This window comes from Botryllus schlosseri, chromosome 9 (assembly GCF_051294905.1).
Source record: "Botryllus schlosseri isolate E-star chromosome 9, Bs_hap1, whole genome shotgun sequence".
Taxonomy (NCBI): domain Eukaryota; kingdom Metazoa; phylum Chordata; class Ascidiacea; order Stolidobranchia; family Styelidae; genus Botryllus; species Botryllus schlosseri.
In genome coordinates, this window is record NC_137244.1 from 19,966,302 (window position 1) to 19,986,805 (window position 20,504).

The 20,504-nt window shown below is 40.1% G+C and overlaps 2 protein-coding genes across 2 annotated transcripts; one reads left to right on the plus strand and one right to left on the minus strand.

The window, feature by feature from the left end:
- Positions 1-288: 288 nt before the first annotated feature.
- LOC145446432 (catechol O-methyltransferase-like) lies at positions 289-12,195 on the minus strand. The gene is made up of 5 exons (XM_080324720.1): positions 11,917-12,195; positions 7,139-7,310; positions 6,938-7,075; positions 6,675-6,865; positions 289-2,153 (listed from the first exon to the last, which is right to left on the minus strand). The coding sequence occupies exons 1-5, from the start codon at positions 11,923-11,925 to the stop codon at positions 1,812-1,814; spliced, it is 852 nt and encodes a 283-aa protein (XP_080180846.1). The 5' UTR covers positions 11,926-12,195; the 3' UTR covers positions 289-1,811.
- A 6,276-nt stretch (positions 12,196-18,471) lies between these two features.
- LOC145446366 (U3 small nucleolar RNA-associated protein 18 homolog) lies at positions 18,472-20,483 on the plus strand. Its single transcript, XM_080324637.1, has one exon. The coding sequence runs from the start codon at positions 18,795-18,797 to the stop codon at positions 20,427-20,429; it is 1,635 nt and encodes a 544-aa protein (XP_080180763.1). The 5' UTR covers positions 18,472-18,794; the 3' UTR covers positions 20,430-20,483.
- Positions 20,484-20,504: the final 21 nt, after the last annotated feature.

Below are 20,504 nucleotides of genomic sequence, written 5' to 3' on the forward strand. Positions count from 1 at the left end.
TAACTACTTACTTACGTACTTTTAAAGTCAGTCAATTATACTTCTACTTCAAGTAGTTTTAGGTTGCTTATGGAAGATGTACTTCTACTCGTACTTGAGTAGATTTTTTCGGTGCTAGTTCTACTTGAGTACATTTCTTGACTACTTTGACCACCTCTGATTTTTCAACTCACTTTTATGAGGTGATAGTACCATAACCACGATCCTTTTTACCTAATACTCAATTCGGAATCACATGACTGAGGTACCCGAATGTGCCCAATTGCAGAGTCATAAAAACAACACAAGTCACAGTAAAAATCTTTCGCGCACGCAGAGGTTTTCATTCAAAAGTGTCAAACATTGATTTCCAACTCTGACAAGCTTTCAAATCACAGGATTGTATCTTCAACCATACATAGAAAATGGTAAAATAATTGCTCAATTTGTAAGTGAATAATCGAGACATCAGAAATAGACAAATGTTGTATTCTACGAACAGGCCCAATCATAGGGCAAAGTTGAGTTCAGAGCGGTTTGTGATATGACATTTTCTATTGAACCCCAACCTCTACAACTAGTAAAATATAAAATTGCATGAATGAAATGACCCACGATACTTATCCAACGTGAGAAAGTGCAAAAAATTATACATTTGCTTACAACACAATAACTAATGAAAAATTTGACTTTCAGTCCCTTGCAATAAACTTTACGATACTGTGAAACTGTAGAATATGTCTTTATAGAGCTATGTACAGTAATTTTCCATGTATATTGCGCAAAATTTTACCGATTATTTGTCCTAAAATCAGGGGGTGCGAATTATGCATGGGTTCAACATGCATAATACCCTCGAAACATAACTTGAAATCACACCTTTTTTCATGTTTGTTTTAAACGCGCGTCACATTCAGCCATTGTGCCCAGTAATTCGTATTATCAGTGTTACGCGATGGCGATTAGCGAGAAGCGTGTTGCCAATTAGGTCTCCACTCCTGCTGAGTTGCTTTGCCGTTTGTGCGCGATCGAAATGAGGTCATTGTTTTTTGCGCGTGCGACAATCCTCGCTAATTCATCACGTCAACGACAGGCCTGAACAATCGCATATTCAACACGCCATGTGCGCAACATGTAATCGCTGGCCAGTCCAGCCTAAACACTACATTCGCATCTCCAACAGGCCTGGTGCACAGGCATTGGCTGCTATCTACTATCGTTTAGAGCAGTGGTTCTCAACCTTTTTTTAGACACGCCCATCTTTATGATAGTGAAAAATTTCACGCCCCCTTATCGTCATATCATAAAATCCAACCGGGATGCTAGCAACCCAAACAGATTGTTTGATGGCATGGAAGGTTATGACTGCTGATGAGAGAATTCAAAAATATGAAATTTGGTCTATAGAGAAACACGTGTGAATACGAGGTAAATCGCGCAGAGCGCAAAAAAAAATTTCAGTTGACCGCTTCTTCGCGCCCCCCCTTCAGATGTTTTCACGCGCCCCCAGGTGGAGAACCACTGGTTTACTTGGGTTTAGAGACAATGTCGTTAAGTGAATAATGATTAGTGATCGTTACGTCATGATTTTTCAACAGTGACATTGCAGAACAGAATGAAATCAAATACTAAAACATATCTATTCATGGCTGCGAATGCAGGGTGCGTACTATACATATGGGTACAGGCTTTCCCCACAAGTTACACGCCATTTTAAGGGTGCGTATTATACATGGAAAATTACAGTACACATCAACGGGATGTAACAAGCAATAGCCAGGCCACATGTGAATCAAAATAATTTCCTAAAGCAACAGCACGAACTCTGCATTTTAACCTACATAAGTTGCCTTTTCCATACCATCCACAATATCGTCTGGAGAATACTCCAAAGGCATCTGGTGATATTCCGTTGTGTAATCTTTTGAATAACGGACCAACTTCAAGAATTCACCCTCCTCAAAATGAATGACCTTGTCAGCCAGGATCACAGTTTGTTGGGACTCAGAACCTTTGTGGTAGAGTTCGCTCTCTTCAAACTGCTTGAGAACTTTGTGATAATACGGCGCTTGAGGAGCAGTTGATGTCATGAAAATGAAATCAAGTTTCCTGATGTCGTATTCTGCTTCAAGTTTCGGTATGATCTCTTCAGGATTCTTCTGTATAACTGTAACCTGCGAAATTATACTCAGTTAAATCCCACATGATTTACTACTTTACGTTCAGTACACAAAAAGGCAAAAGGCATTAACATTATTTCACTTGTGGCAGAATGCAACGAATCTTGCATAAAGCTATTGATAGAATGTAACGCTAATGCAGTGTCAAATATTTTTGAAGGCTTTACACTGACCATTGTGCAATCTGACATTTAGGTTATATCGCAGTCCTCTACCTCTGTGCTGTGCAGGAATGTCTGATCAATGTCTATTCCAGTTGTCGGAAAAATAGTTTGATGGAAGGGACTAACTGTCATCTAATCATGACTTCAACAAGAGTCAAGGTTCAGCCGTTCTTTGCGTTTGTTTCATTGCGATAAAATAACTCAGACTACTGCGTCACTACTAAGAAAAGACTTAAGTCTTGGTTAGCAAATATTATAGTAGTACTAAGTAACTGAAAAGATCACATGGCACACTAGAGTAAATAATTATGCTCTCTACCAGGAATCACAAGACACCAGAATTCCCCATCATTTCTCCTATTGAATAGAGGCTACTTTATGTCGAAATGTTTAGAGTTGTAGGTGCCATCAGGGTATGTTTTTGAAGTCATCATTTGTTTAAATTTGAATAGACTCCCAATTGAATCTCGCAGATTATACTCTTGTAAGACCTCAAAAATGTGATGCAGTCTCTTTTTCAAACTCATTGCTCTCTCATCTGCAATGTGATACCTTTGATAGAAGTCTTAAAATTAAATGGGTCTAACCAATCGTGAACAGTGAACATGCACCGAGGCACTATGACACCATTGGCAAGTTTATGGTGGCTGCGTGTCATACAATAGAGAAGAAAATGTAATTTCCATGAGACACAAAATATAAATCAAGCCGGAAGCCAGCGATGGATAGTGAGTAAGGAATGGGGAAGTTCTTTTAAAGGTACGGAGCACAAAATACCAGGAATTTGAGATGTTGTCAAATCTGAAAAATCCGAGCCACTATACTTATCACCAGAGGTGGTCAAAGTAGTCAAGGAAGTTACTCAAGTAGAAGTAGCGATGCAAAAATCTACTAAAGTACAAGTAGTCCATTTAAAAGCAGCCTAAACTACTTCAAGTAGAAGCAGAATTGACCGACTTTAAATCTACAGAAGTAAGTAAGTAGTAGTGAAAACGACCGTAATTCGTTCGCATGGACTGTCAAAAGCTGCAAATTGAGCTCAGAGCTTAATTCATATTGATGAGGTATAGATTTTCGACAGCATAAGCATTCGTCCGCATCATGGGAAGAAAATGATAGTATTGAAATGGGAATGCGATACTTATACTTTGTTTAGTCGAACACCCCCGATTTAGAAATTATCATGGTATGCCCCCCCCCCGTAGTTTGGCTGAAGAGCAATACGAAGTTGTGTCGGATACGGTGTGAGCACTTTGCGCAATTAGTGAATGTTAACCCATTATATCCGGCAGAATCATTAATGAGCCCTGAGCGTATTTTCACGAACACGCTTTACTTAATCCCTAATTTCCTGGGTTGTTCTGGTCGTAGACAATTACAACTATTCCAGCTGGATAGCTTATATCAATACGCATACGTCGAGCCATAAATAACATATTATACTATCGAATAATCTGTTCAAAATACAGATTGAATACATGAAAACGTTTTGCGCAAAATACAATTCGCCAAGACGTTAGCGTGAATGTGCGCGCGTGAGATAAACCAGCGCCCGTGACCTAAATCAGCGCATCTCCGAGACATCAAATTCATTTGCAGATCTTTTCTCCTAACATGTGTTGGTTATGCCCATTGCCCATCTATTGGAATACTTATAATCAAAAATTAGTCGCACAGAAGATTCTTCGAGCTGGAAGTAAAAATATTTTATGAAATAACATGCGCGGGTTTTAGCAATGTATTTTCTGTTGCTGTTGAAGAATACGCATATTGAATATTTTTGCTTTTCATACTAATACACCAATACCACCATGATGTTGTTCAGCGAGCTACAAGATCTCCGCTATTGATATGACAGCAAATTTATGTCCGTAAATGGCTGCACTTCTGGTGAAAATGTTTCACGTCTTTCCCATAGTAGCGAATAAAACGAAATGCACCCGGCACATCAAAGCTTCGGGTCGCGATTCTGGTATTGAAAGGTATTTTCGTGTCTGCTCGAGATTTCCATCCACAACGAGCAGGTTATTTATGAAAATTTGACGACCAGCAAAGCCAATGGCATCAAATCCCGGTTCCATCTAATCAATGCACTTTCTTGATTCAAAGTATTTTATTGGTCCATGATTCACGAGGCAAGAAAATTCGGCGTAACTCTGTCAAAACAGTTGACCCATTTTCATTGCAGTGTGGGCAAGGAATATATTTGCAATAACTTCAGTTGACAATGCTATAATGGTTTCTTACGTTTTTCCATGTGTTGGTGCTAGATGTGCTGGCTTTTTATTATTTCGATTTGCTGTTGTATTACACGTGTGATGCGATACTATGTTATTACCCAAACAATAACACGCGGTAATAGATTTGCTGTTGTGATTAGCGCAGATTCGCTGTTGCAGATTACGCATATCGATTGCTGCTTTTCATGCTAATACAGCATTACCAACATGATGTTGCTCAGCGAGCTACAAGATCTTCAACGCGCAATCGATATGACAGCAAATTTATGTCCGTAAATGGCTTCACTTCTGGTGAAAATGTTTCAGATCTGGCCCATGGTAGCGAACAAAACCAAAATATGGTTGAATGTCCAATGTCCATTGTCAAATTAGCGAATAAAATAGGTATGTAGAGTCAGCGGTCGAGTTGTGCACTTCGAAACTGATTGCTGCGATGCGCATTTCGTGATAGCTGGGTTTTCAAAATGCCTATTGGTTCAATAGACAGCCCTTGTCTCAAAGCGATTGTCTACATCACCATTATCGATAAAAGGCTTGCATAATATGACCTAATCTTTTTTCAAATGCCCAGTAAAATATCAGTGAAACACTGTATTTTATATTGCAGGTATGACTACCTGTCAATCCAACCACTATATATTCAGTTCTAGTTGTTGTACAAGAGCAAGGTGTGTTTCGACAAAGCACTATCTAGTACTTAGTAACTCGTACAAAGCGAATATATACACCGGCGTGGTGAAATGAATCATTGAACGTCGTCGATACTAGAATAACTCGCGGCGCGTGTATGTGCGGCGAATGCGAGACGCCTGGCATCAATCGCGTTATATCCAACTGTAGCCATCGCTATATCAGCGGTCGTTACACTCGATTGTATTATCGTAAGGACCTCACTCAGGTCATTTTAGAATCCTGATATCGATGTGAAATCAGTCAGGCGATGATTCCATCCCGAGAAGGTCTATGTATGACGTAGTCGCAAATTCAAAAATCAAATTCTCTTTTATTTTCAAAAAGTTGAGAACACTTCTTGGTATAGGGGTATCACCTGTTTCTCTCTCGCTTTGAGAGTAGCTCAGTTGGTTAGGCGGCTGTTTCACGATTACAGCGATATATTGGGTGTCGGTTCAAGTCCCGTGGTTCAGATTTTATGAACATTTTACTAAATGCACTGAAATTTGGACTTGAGGCCGGCCGTTCGAGTAGGGTTAAAATATGGCTGATCGTAAAAATAAAATGAGGAGTAGCTTTAGTTTCGGTAAATATAGGTATTGCTACACTTGCTTTAATACTTCAACATGTTAATTATCCAGACAAAAGAACTGAACCTAATTAGAACTTCAACGGATGATACTGGGAATTGAAAGAGAAATATAAATACTACTTCTAAAATGCAGAAAATATATTTCATGTCCTTTGACCAGAAAGTTTCAACAGTGGTCTGCTAAAACAGGTGTAAAGCTAAAAAAAGTCAGTGTCCAGTTTCCCAGATTAGGTCATGCCATGGGCTGCTAGATTACGATAACATAGGTAAATGCTAGATTGCGAAACGGTAGTTTCAAACGCTATGATCGGCCATATTTACTGTGATGAAATATTTCAAATGGGTGACAATGCGGTGTGAACGGAACCACGCAACCTAAATTATATTCAGCGATACATTTGTGAAATCATATAGTCTACTGTGCGTGACAAAAATTCTGGGCTTCACTTAACTTTTATGAAAATTAAACTTTGATATTCCGTGAAAACAGCCATGAGATTCCTCAGGCAGTCTTTCGGATTGGAGGATCTAACTACTTCCACTTGACAAACTCAGAATAGCGAAAAGTAAGTAAATCACATAATATTAATAAGTAAAAGTAAAGTAGCGGGAAATTAAATCTACTTGAGTAAATATCCAAGTAGCAGAAAACTACTCGAGTACTTCAAAAAAGTAGCAGTACTTTGTTACTGACCACCTCTGCTTGTGACATGTAACCATTATCATATTTTACTGAGGCACAGTACCGCTCTTCAATAGAACAAAGAGTTGGGATTAGAATACACGTAGTTAATTCGTAATCATACAGGCCTACAACACCGCTGCAAGAGTAAAAGAGTCGATTCACCTGTGTCTGTTTTCCAACTAGTGCGACAAGTTTTTGTGTGAATACAGATTTTTCCTCATCTGGCTCCACCACATAAACATGGCAATCAGGAGAGGACCTCAGAATGCGCAAGACCACATAGCCACAAATTGAATGGAGAACTAAAGCATTCTTCGGCTTTCTCTCCGTGCATACATTTTCTAGTAAATCACCTGAGGTACATAAAAAGTAGATGCATTGAGAGCTTGAAGCACATTCACCTAGATTTAATTGAGATACCGTACCTTTTTTAGTGCCAATGGTAAGGGCAAACTCTTTATTTTCACAATATGCTTCAATAACGTTCAACGTCACAGAAACAATTTCGGAATCTCCCCGCGCATTCTTTGAAAATTCATATAATCTCTGAGGTAATGATTTGCCTGCAAATAAATGAATCCAGATGAATATTGATGTAGCATAAATAACGAACTAAGCCATTAAACCTGTGAGAAGATTATTCAGCTTCATAGGAATGTACAGTCTTCCAGTGCGATACCACCAGTAGTAGATTGTGTGATAAATCAAATGTTTCACCATTACAATTATGATGAAGACTACGAGAGATGTGATGAAATATTCTTCAGCACCATACATCTTAGGATCTGACAATTTGCCCTGCAAATAAAATGAAGAGGTAACAATTTGAATTGATATAATATAGCCTTCGGCAATGGCATGAACTTGTCAAAGGAAATTGCCTGTCCCATGCGACTACAGCCATGATAATTATACGGGCAAAATGGAGTGAGTAGCCTACTGGACTGATTTGATTTTAGATAAAATATAAGGCGTCGAGTCAAGGAACAGTCATGACACGATAGAGGGTGGATGATTTAGAAAAAATCAACATGCAACTTTTAACTATGCAACCATAAACAAAATAATGTCAGTTGCCATATCTTGAACAGAATTTGGTATTTTCCGACTATTTCTATTTTATTGCACTTGTATGACAATGCTACTGGCCAATCACTATATATTTCACAGAAATGTTGGTTCAACAAACTTGTGCATGTTTTGAATGCTGTGCTGGTTTCAAGGCTACCATGAGTAAAGAGCATTGAATTATCATATTTCTCGTTGATACAATAACACACTGTGACAAGGACCAAAGGGGATCACAGCCTCGGAAATCCAGCCTCGGAAAATGACGGGGGATCCGAGCCTCGAATCGGTGAATGCACGCGTACACACTCACGCGCAGGCTAGATGCCGGTTTACCGCGTCATTATTAGATACTCGATTTTGATAACGAATTACTACTCCGCTACTTGAGACCCAATCACGAAACTCATAACAGTGTTAGCCAACATCATTAAGGTGTAGCATACCAAATTTCGTCAACCATTTTAGGATGAAACGCCTTCAAAACCAACGCCGTCCAACATCGACTTTTCCGTTACATCTGTTTGCGGTAGCGTAGGACGCACCTATACGTAATCAACTTTAATATCGAAATTTGCCATTTCCCCAACTCGAAATTTGGTACGCAGTTGTAGGACATTATGACAATGCAGCATACCAAATTTCGTAACATATTTTATGTTGGAACACCTTGAAAACTAACGCAGTTATATACCGACTTTTGCGTTAATCTATTTTACGGGAGCGTAGCACGCACATATACACAGTCAACTTTAATATCGTTACGGGACTGTAGCACGCACCTATACATAGTCAACTTTAAAATCGAAATTTGCCATTCCCCCAACTCGAAATTTGGTACGAAGTTGTAGGACATTATAACAATACAACATACCAAATTTCGTAACATATTTTATGTTGGAACATCTTTAAAACTAACGCAGTTCCATATCGACTTTTGCGGTAATCTATTTTACGGGAGCGTAGCACGCACATATACACAGTCAACTTTAATATCGAAATTTCCCATTCCCCCAACTCGAAATTTGGTACGAAGTTGTAGGACATTATGACAATGCAACATACCAAATTTCGTAACATATTTTATGTTGGAACACCTTTAAAACTAACGCAGTTCCATACCGACTTTTGCGTTAATCTATTTTACGGGAGCGTAGCACGCACATATACACAGTCAACTTTAATATCGTTACGGGACTGTAGCTCGCACCTATACATAGTCAACTTTAAAATCGAAATTTGCCATTCCCCCAACTCGAAATTTGGTACGAAGTTGTAGGACATTATGACAATGCAACATACCAAATTTCGTAACATATTTTATGTTGGAACACCTTTAAAACTAACGCAGTTCCATACCGACTTTTGCGTTAATCTATTTTACGGGAGCGTAGCACGCACATATATACACAGTCAACTTTAATATCGAAATTTGCCATTCCCCCAACTCGAAATTTGGTACGCAGTTGTAGGACATTATGACAATGCAACATACCAAATTTCGTGACATATTTTATGTTGGAACACCTTGAAAACTAACGCAGTTCCATACCGACTTTTGCGTTAATCTATTTTACGGGAGCGTGGCACGCACATATACACAGTCACAATCGTATGTACTTTTCCACAAGTCTCTACATTTTCTCTTGGCATTTCGTATTTTCTCTTTCGATTTGGAAAGAACCGACGGAAAAAGTTTACTGACAAGAAATAACCATATTTCCGTCGGGGGATCTCGTGAGAAGTTGAGTTCATTTAATTTGAAAAATTCTTCAGCAGCCTGTTCAAATTTATTCCTATCAATCGTCACGACACTGCCAAATCTGCCTCCAGAGAAAATTTTTCCATCAGACAGCTTGACCTGACTGATACGACGGACATACGACGTTAACTGCCTCCTTCAAATGTACATATTACAAAATTGAAGAGCACGTGAGTCGGAATGGAATAGGGCCCATTATATACAGGCACGAGCAATGTTCCCTCTATTTTTTCACTAGTCTGCACGCCTGCGCGGCCCCTTGGACAACAGTGCGCAACGATTAAAAAAAAACATCACTTCGGATTTTTTGTGCGCAGCTTACATTTTCTGTGCGCAGAGACCGTTTCAGCACTGCGCATTTGCGCACGTGCGCAGCTTAGAGGGAACATTGGGCACGAGTGCACATGCCAGCGGGGTGTCCGTTGTTTTGACGGAATATGACGCCATTCGAGGAATCGCGCAAAGCTTCCGCAAAACTGATTTCACGCAATGTCGATGTTTGTTTTAAATCACTGAGATATTTTGCAACATCTCTTCGTTCATATAATGGCACCCGTATAATTACGAGACGTCTTCATTCGGTTACGCTATTGTTTTGTTTACCGCTAATTATGTTAAGTGGCCCCTTAAGAAAGCTGAGTATGTATCAGATTTGGACAACTAGATAATTATAGTTGTCTAATTTCGCTAAAATCGAGCAAAATGCCAAGTAATCTGATTCCAATCTAATTTTTTAAATGTTGTTATGCTCTAATTCTAATTCTAATCTAATTGTGAAATGTTTTAAAGGTGTTCCATCATAAAATATGTTACGAAATTTGGTATGTTGCATTGTCATAATGTCCTACAACTGCGTACCAAATTTCAAGTTGGGGGAATGGCAAATTTCGATATTAAAGTTGACTAGGTATAGGTGCGTGCTACAGTCCCGTAACGATATTAAAGTTGACTGTGTATATGTGCGTGCTACGCTCCCGTAAAATAGATTAACGCAAAAGTCGGTATGGAACTGCGTTAGTTTTAAAGGTGTTCCAACATAAAATATGTTACGAAATTTGGTATGTTGCACTGTCATAATGTCCTACAACTGCGTACCAAATTTCAAGTTGGGGTAATGGCAAATTTCGATATTAAAGTTGACTATGTATAGGTGCGTGCTACAGTCCGGTAACGATATTAAAGTTGACTGTGTATATGTGCGACTTGTGCGTGCTACGCTCCCGTAAAATAGATTAACGCAAAAGTCGGTATGGAACTGCGTTAGTTTTAAAGGTGTTCCAACATAAAATATGTTACGAAATTTGGTATGTTGCATTGTCATAATGTCCTACAACTGCGTACCAAATTTCGAGTTGGGGGAATGGCAAATTTCGATATTAAAGTTGACTGTGTATATGTGCGTGCCACGCTCCCGTAAAATAGATTAACGCAAAAGTCGGTATGGAACTGCGTTAGTTTTAAAGGTGTTCCAACATAAAATATGTTACGAAATTTGGTATGTTGCATTGTTATAATGTCCTACAACTTCGTACCAAATTTCGAGTTGGGGGAATGGCAAATTTCGATTTTAAAGTTGACTATGTATAGGTGCGTGCTACAGTCCCGTAACGATATTAAAGTTGACTGTGTATATGTGCGTGCTACGCTCCCGTAAAATAGATTAACGCAAAAGTCGGTATTGAACTGCGTTAGTTTTAAAGGTGTTCCAACATAAAATATGTTACGAAATTTGGTATGTTGCATTGTCATAATGTCCTACAACTTCGTACCAAATTTCGAGTTGGGGGAATGGCAAATTTCGATATTAAAGTTGATTACGTATAGGTGCGTCCTACGCTACCGCAAACAGATGTAACGGAAAAGTCGATGTTGGACGGCGTTGGTTTTGAAGGCGTTTCATCCTAAAATGGTTGACGAAATTTGGTATGCTACACCTTAATGATGTTGGCTAACACTGTTATGAGTTTCGTGATTGGGTCTCAATTAGCGGAGTAGTAATTCGTTATCAAAATCGAGTATCTAATAATGACGCGGTAAACTGGCATCTAGCCTGCGCGTGGGTGTGTACGCGTGCATTCACCGATTCGAGGCTCGGATCCCCCGTCATTTTCCGAGGCTGGATTTCCGAGGCTGTGATCCCCTTTGGTGTGACAAGGGCCAGGGGCCTGATTGGAATCGCTGGCCTTTTTGCCTGATATATCAGGTGAGCAGCGATGATTTTCCAAGTTAAAGTAATTTAATAAAAAATAAAACATAGTGTGAGCACAGGACAACGATTCCATACAGGGCCAGGGGGTGTGTAATTCCAGTAGGCTACTCGAAAAATTGTCTCTCACTATTCAACTAGTTATAATTAACACCCCTTTCGGATTATTGTGCCCAGGCCCAGCTTCCGACTCGAATCGCTGGCCGTTTTGCCTGATATATCAGGTGAGCAGTGATGATTCTTTAAGTTGAAGTAATTTAATATAAAATAAATAAAATATAAAACATGGTGTGATCATAGGACACCGATTCCATCACAGTTCATACATGGGCCAGCCCAAATGATATATAATATATCTATATACGTACCCAAGACATCGTTCTTAAATCTTCTGCAATTACGATAGTTAATTATCATGAAAATTCTGTGATAAGAAAAGAATGAAAGTTCTAGCGGATATTTATGCAATCCACATTCAATCAATCTTGCGGTGTTTCCACACGTAGCGGCCCTAATGCCTTTTCCTACACGAACAAGCCGAACATGGCAAAAGGACGTAAATTGGGTGTGTACGACTAAGAAATGTTCACCAGGCGACCCAACTCAGTCAGCCAGTGCCAGTCTACGCAAGTCCTCCAAACTCCAATCCTCGATAAACCGCAAACCATAGTTATCCCGATATTTTGAATGACTCGCCATTATGCTTCGCTTGCGCAATCTTACTCTCGCTTTCTCATCACGTAGCAGAGATGAGCATGGATTAGGATTAGGTTTTGAAAAAACAGGATTTGTGAAATTTTGTCGGATTTGGATTGGATTTGGATTAGACATTTTTTTCGGAACGGATTAGGATTTGGATTGGATTGACCGATTTTCTGGGAGATTGAAATGTCGTGTGGCGAATGGTGACAAACTTTATTCAGATCAGTTATTAATGCACTTATGGTTACTAAGTTATCTTGAATCAAGTGAATCGTTGGTTGTGAAAGAAAATTTTCGAATCCCTCCATTGCATAAATTAGTATTTTTTCTGAATTTCCAGTTGGAATCGGATTAGGATTGGACATGGACTTGAATATGAAAAAGTTATGATTAGGACTTGGATTTGAAGGTTCGGATTTGGATTGGATTAGGACATAGAAATATCAAATCCGCTCATCACAACTCATTTGGCTGTTCCACTTCATTTTGAACACGCGGTGGCGACAAAGGTAACTCGACCCAAATCTGTTTTGTTGCTATATCATAGTGTCCTATATGGTGTCGACACAAGCAAATCGCACGGTTCAATGAAATTGTATCACGTCACAGTTTCCATTTGGCTACAGGCAATTTGACCGTGATTTTTGACCGACTTGCCGAGCATTAAATTTGATGAATCGGGTATCAATCGAAAGCTGACGCTGTACTGCTTGCGAAAATATAAATTTTATTCCACTCATGGCCCTGGAACCCCCACAATCTGCCCCAAATTATTCATTGTCGAGTAGATTGGCAGTGTGACGCAACAAGGATGTCTGGCGAAACAAGAGACTAGCTCAAGAGCAAGGATGCGGCCGAGCGGCGAGAGTGGGATCAGCTGACGTCGCGGCAATAGCAATGTGCAAACGCGCCACAGAGAAACGCTGCGCTGTTGACACTTTTTCTATGCGCTTCGGTACAAGCGAGCACACACCAGCCTTTCCTTGACTTGTAAGGGTAGAACTGGGTCCACGGAATGTCTTAGGGCCCTACCAATTTTCGCGCAATATCCTTCAGCTGATAGAGATATGTAGGCTACGTCTAAGTAGTCTACATTGGATATGTCAGATTATTATGATATCGATTGCCTTAGCCCGCTTGTTGCGTAGGGCTCCAGAGACACGTTGCGCTGTTGATGGCGGGTGTCGATACTTTCTATAGTCGCTTTTATGGTTAAGTGTGAGCAAGGAGCATTGAGCATGAGCAATGAGCATACATTACAAGCTTTTATTTGAACCGTATGGGTAGGACTTGGTCCGCGAATGCAGCAGGTAAAATGTTGATTGTTGAATAAAGTTTATCAGCAGGAGTGTCGAATTAAACTGGTATCGCTGTCCGGATTCAACCCGTTACTAGAAAGCTTGCGGGCCATACCTGCCAAATGATTCCAAAATGTTACCACCAAATTCATACCTTTGTTTTTCACTGGAATATATCTGATATCACTATAAACGTTGACGTTGGAATTTGGTTTAGCATTTTTCAATCACCAAATAGTATTTTTGAATGCCGGGGACCTTTTGCGTCAAAAGTAATACAGTGGTATCACAGATATTTGAATTATATTCATTCTGTAGCCTGTATATATATTCCTAATGTAACTTACGTAAAACGGATTTGCAGTATTTTTTTCGCATCTGTGAATAACTGAATGTCCATTGTCCATTCGGCCCAACAGAGTTTGCACTTTTTCGCCTTCTCGGAATTTGGCAAGGTCACCGCGACGTGGTGCTTATGGGGACTAGAGTGAAAACTCAACACTGTAGTTGTATTACTACAATATGATATATTTACATTATCTAAATTTGCTGTCTTGAGTGAATCTTATTACTTGAAAGTATATTTTTCTTACTAGAAATATCTCTAACAGCTGAAGGATTGCGCGAAAATTGGTAGGGACCAAATACATTCTGTGGACCCAGTTCTACCATTACAAGTCAAGGAAAGGCTGGTGTGTGCTCGCTTTAAGCGAAGCGCATAGAAAAAAGTATCAACAGCGCCACGCATCTCTGGAGCCCTACGCAACAAGCGGGCTAAGGCAATCGATATCATAATAATCTGACATATCCAATGTAGACTACTTAGACGTAGCCTACATATCTCTATCAGCTGAAGGATATTGCGCGAAAATTGGTAGGGCCCTAAGACATTCCGTGGACCCAGTTCTACCCTTACAAGTCAAGGAAAGGCTGGTGTGTGCTCGCTTGTACCGAAGCGCATAGAAAAAGTGTCAACAGCGCAGCGTTTCTCTGTGGCGCGTTTGCACATTGCTATTGCCGCGACGTCAGCTGATCCCACTCTCGCCGCTCGGCCGCATCCTTGCTCTTGAGCTAGTCTCTTGTTTCGCCAGACATCATTGTTGCGTCACACTGCCAATCTACTCGACAATGAATAATTTGGGGCAGATTGTGGGGGTTCCAGGGCCATGAGTGGAATAAAATTTATATTTTCGCAAGCAGTACAGCGTCAGCTTTCGATTGATACCCGATTCATCAAATTTAATGCTCGGCAAGTCGGTCAAAAATCACGGTCAAATTGCCTGTAGCCAAATGGAAACTGTGACGTGATACAATTTCATTGAACCGTGCGATTTGCTTGTGTCGACACCATATAGGACACTATGGCTATATACTTTACTATGGGACTGGACTAAACATCAACCTAATTTCGTGTCTTGACGTACAACGAGGATGGTGAAAGTATCCGTATCAACTTAAATCATCCATATGGATATCAAATAGCTGTTAGATGACGAAATGATGCTATTTCTTGGCGTCTTGTTCTCATGATGGAAGTGCTGAAATTATGATTCTATCCTTATCACCAACTGCAATGATTCTATCATTATTATTTTCGCCATTTAGCGCCCAATACTACACCAGGTTGGTTGGACTGGGTTCAACACAAACTCTTTCTAGATATCTTATTACCTTAACCAAATAGCTGTCTGGTTGAAAGACTTCATGTCCTTCCAATACCTTCCTATTCTTCAACCTCATCACTATCTGTTGGTGTTTTTAAATGATAAAATACTAATAATACCAACTAGATCTCATCCTTTCTGATGATTGACAATTAAACAGTGTACCAGTAGTATTGTAGCAGTTATAATACTAATAATACCAACTATAGATCTCATCCTCTCTGATCATTGACAATTAAACGATGTACCAGTTGTATTGTTGCCGTTATTTTGTTGAATAAAATGGAACGGTTATAAACTGAAGTCGCAAAGCGTATATAGTCTATAAAGCAAAGGTTCTCGAATATTTTTTTGCCAGACCCGAAAATAAATAGTATGGTAAGCACATAAACATTGGATTATAACATTCTAAGCAACGGATTTATGCATGCTCATTATTACACATTAACATAATTCTTAGGAAAAAGGAATGTCAACCTGCTATTTGAGAAACCCATGTATGGGACTGAGACGTAAAGCAAAATACTATGGTGTAAACCAAATTGATACAAATAGCATTACTATATCCAAAAATTGTGAAACACAAAAATGAGCTTTTGAGCCTTGGTCATTTTTGATCATCGAGTTTGTACTTGAAAATCTGGAAGGTTGTAGCAAAGTTCGTTGTGCTACCAACATAATAGGTATCAGATAATCAGATACGTATAATAAGAGTCCATGTAGTGAGCAACCGACAATAGTCCTGTTTTGTTGAAGTAATATGAGATAGTTGTCTTACAACTAAGCCTGATTGCTAAGTCTTTCAGTTGGAAGTACACAAATGACGCCATGCTTTCAATATCCGACAGTGCTGAGTGTTCAGGATTTATAATTGGAATGATGGTTGCTTTACACTATCAACTATAGAGTATGCTTCTTTCAATAACGGGGGAATCTCTGTAGATTCAGCTATCCCCTTTTCCGAATTGTTGAATTGTCAGAACAAGATTCCGTGACTGCTGACTTGTACGGTTTATTCTTTTGCAACAGCTTTTGACACTGACGTCTCTTCTGCAACCTCTTTCATTGAAAACAGAATAGATGAGGGTGCCTTGACTGAAGTTTCATCAGCTTCATTGTAATTCAAACGCATGATTTTGTAGGACCTCACAGCAGCAAATGTACAATGTACATAGCATAATTTTCCACAACACACAACACTCACGGGGGTACTGATTTACTGCAGCGGAAGCAGGATAAATCATGCTGGTGAAATGATATTCTGCAGACTACTTTTCCAGGACCAGGAGAGGACCAGGCATCCATACCTCTTCTTCGTAAACGGAACCCATCCTCCCTTTTTGTTTCTAATTGATGCATCTTCTGCGATCAAATGACCGTCATCCTTACACAATGAGGCATATAACACTTGCCATATCAACGACTCTCGGAAAATTTACAGCAATGTACCGGTAAGCTGCAACCTGCCAGGGTGCCAATGTCCAGCACGAGGACAAGACGCCAAGAAATAGCCTCATTTTCGTCGGCTAACAGTTATTCGATATCCATATGGATGATATATATTGATATGGATACTTTCACCATCATCGTTGTACGCCAAGAGACGAAATTCGGTCCATATTTAGTCCATTCCCATAGTAAAGCATATAGCAACAAAACAGATTTGGGTCGAGTTACCTGCATCATCATCATTGGTTTATTAGCAATTTTATCAGTTCAATACACCACAAAAATGCGATACAATGAATAGACAGGAAGATGTCGAAGCGACTTGGATTTGTCAATGGAATCGGACACCCACCTTGGCCTAGGCGTAGTAAAGAGGAGGCATGCACACTGAATGAAAGTAAAGAATACAGTATAGAAAAAGAAAGCGACAAGAAATAGGGCGGCATGTCATGGGAAGCGAGATCGATAGGTCAGTCGTGGTCCGGTAATCTTGAGGATGGACTGTATTTATTTAGTAGTAATTGCTTGTATCTCGACTTGAATGTGGACATGCTCGTCGACTGTCGGATGGCCGGCGGGATACTGTTCCACACATCAGGTCCGGCATATTTGATGGAGCGATGATCTTTTCGGTCGATCATATGATATTTGGACGACGTGGACGCGCGTGTGTTGTACTTGTGCGCTTTTGATTCAGAGGTAAAGAAGTCATTGAAATATTCGGGGCAACGACCGCAGTGAAACTGATACATAAACTTGGCGATTTCTAGTTTCCGCATATCTTCTATGTTTAGGACGCCGAATCTCTTCAGCAGCGACTTATTGGATGGGCAGCCAGGCCCCTTTGGGGCCCTAGCTATGATTCGGAGCACTTTATGCTGTAGTTTCTGCAGTGGCTTGAGTGCAGTTTTACTGGCAGCCCCCAACAGAGGATGCCATAATGTAACTTCGATTGGATTAAGGATTTAAAGAGTATCAGGAGAACCCATGCTGGCATGAAGCGCCCAAGGCTGTAGAACAGACCTTCGTCGCCACCGCGTGTTCAAAATGAAGTGGAACAGCCCCATTGAATTTTTTTTTAATAAAATGATCGATTGATTCATCGCTTTCAAGGCAATCGTTCTTTTGAATACATGCTAATTTAGAATGTATGGCTATTAATATTAATATGATACTCGCTGTTTTATACGAGGTTATTTTGATGTCAACATCAGATATTAGATTAGGAAAATGAAAAAATGAATCATATGAAAAAACTTCAAACAAAAATAATGCATAATCGTCGGATTATATTTTTATCTGAACAAGACACACCCAATGTTCAATGCGAGGTAGTGAACAGATAGGAGGATGCCGAACGACCAGTTGCGGTTGCACTGGCATCCACCTCGGCCTAGTTCCCGATTTCACAGTTCCTTTCCCTATTTCGCGGCTCTTTCTTGCGCTTTCCATTCCTTATGAGAGCGCTCTTTCATCTGGTCTTTTTTGGGGCATTCTTGTCACGGTAAGAACAGAGGCACGGGGGAAGAGGAGCCCAGAATAACCTCCGGCGGGGAATCGAACCCGGGCTGCCTTGGCTGTAGGCGCTTATCATCACCATCCTCCTGATTTCTGGCCAATTATAAAGCATGCGTATCATATAGATAAAGCATAGATAAGTTAGTTATCTATAGATAGAGCCTATATAATTCGTATCGCGTTCCAAACAGCCCCACGAAAGACTAGAGTTATGTTCCGAATAGTAGTCGATGATAATTCATTGGTCATAGTTGAGTGACTTTTGTGGATACACGCGTGCCGGAATTCATCTGGTCCGGTTTGGTGTCTGGCCGTATCATTATACGGACGTAAAAGGAATGTCGTCTTGTTATTCCAATTTAATAACTCCGTCGAAACCTAAGTAGAACCCATAGCTTGTATAGCATAACTACTTAAGTCAACCAAAATGAAGTTCTAAACTTGAAATAAAAGCTTTGAGTCTACCGTAGTCCGTACGGACTACGGAGTATAGGGAGTAATATCATCAAAGTATGGGATTATTAATAAATATAAATAGTATATTACCAGTACCGATAGTTTGAAGTATATTTTAATGCGTTAAGTATTGTGATATAGGTGCTCCGTTTATCGAATATGTCGCGCAAGAGGAAACTTGACGATGCCAGTTCATCGGCAAACCCAACTGTGGAAACAGATCCTCCTGAGACTGAAATGACAAAGTGTACTTCAGATTTGGATAGCGACAGTGACAACGAAGGGAAAGCTCCTTCTAAAAGTTCATTAGAAAACCAAACTGTGGAAACATATCCTCCTGAGACTGAAATAACAAAGTGTACGTCAGATTTGGATAGCGACAGTGACAGCGAAATGAAAGCTCCTTCTAAAAGTGCTTTTGCTTTTAACCATTTGAAATCGCGCCCGGAAACCGACAGCGATGAGGAACTATTGGAAGAAATTGTTTTTGGGAAATCTAATACGAAAGACAAAGAGGAGCCAGTTGATGATTTGTTTTTCATCGACAAAGGATCTGGAACGCCTGCAGAAGCAGTCAGCGCAGCATGGGTGGATGAAGACGATGATGACGGCACCCAAGGAACCTTCGACCAACCAGTTTGGTCAAGAGGAATGGGAAATATGACTTATCAACGAATGCGTACAGGAGATAGAAAGACTGAATTCGAAAAAGTAATCGGGGAAGCGCCTTCGTGGACGAAAATTCCCGATGAAGGCGATGGAATAGACCGTGACAGTGAGCTACTCACAACAAATTTCAACTATTGTACAAAGTCCGATCATTTGTCAAAAGGTATACTTGAGTTCGAGAGATGCACAGATGCCAATAAAGCTCAAACCTCTGGTAGGATGAGAACGTGCGAGTTCCATACAAAAGCTCAAATCGCGATAACTGCCGGAGAAGACTGCAGACTTGATCTATTCCAGATTGATGGTAAAGTCAATCCAAAGATTCACAGTTATTTTGTGGAAAAATTCCCAATACGTTGTGCGCACATGCTGCAGTCGGGCTCAGAGATTATCATGACCTCACACTTCAGATATTTTTACGGGTATGATTTGATTCGTGACAAAGTCTGTCGATATCCCTTCAGCAAAAAGATCGGTAATACTGCCCTGAAAAAGTTTGCCGTTTCGCCTGATGGTAATTATCTTGTGTTCGTTTCCAAGTATGGTTACTTGCACCTGGTATCAGCTCACAACAAGGAACTGATCAAAACTGTAAAAGTGAATGGACATGTTACTGATGTTGCTTTTCGTAAAGATGGCCAACAGTTTTTAACGGCCGGCGAGGAAGGCGTTATCAGTATTTTCGACATTAGGAACAAACGTTGTCTTCATTCATTCATGGATGAAGGATGTTCGCACGGTGATGCTTTGGCCGTGTCACCAAACAATCAATATATCGCCTGTGGGAGTCAAAGTGGTATTGTGAATGTATACGATGAGACTTGTATGAATTCCAGAAATCCTTCACCTGTCAAGGCTTTCAAAAACCTTCGGTATCCGTCTTATGGTTTGAAGTTTAATTCCACATCTGAGATGTTAGCCATGTGTTCGGCGGAATGTGAAAATGCTGTCAAGTTGGTGCACGTGCCTTCGATGAGTGTGTTTAGTAATTTTCCCAGCTTGGAGAATAGCCGTTTGAAACTGGTATTTTCCGTCGATTTCTCACCAAATAGTGGTTATCTCATGCTAGGCAATAGAGCTGGTAATGCAATGCTGTTTAGATTGCAGCATTACAAATCATATTGATTGCATTGGAATTTGGTGAATAATGTGTGGCTACACTTGCTGCTTTGAAAATAGGTTTATAGGCCATATTGCCAA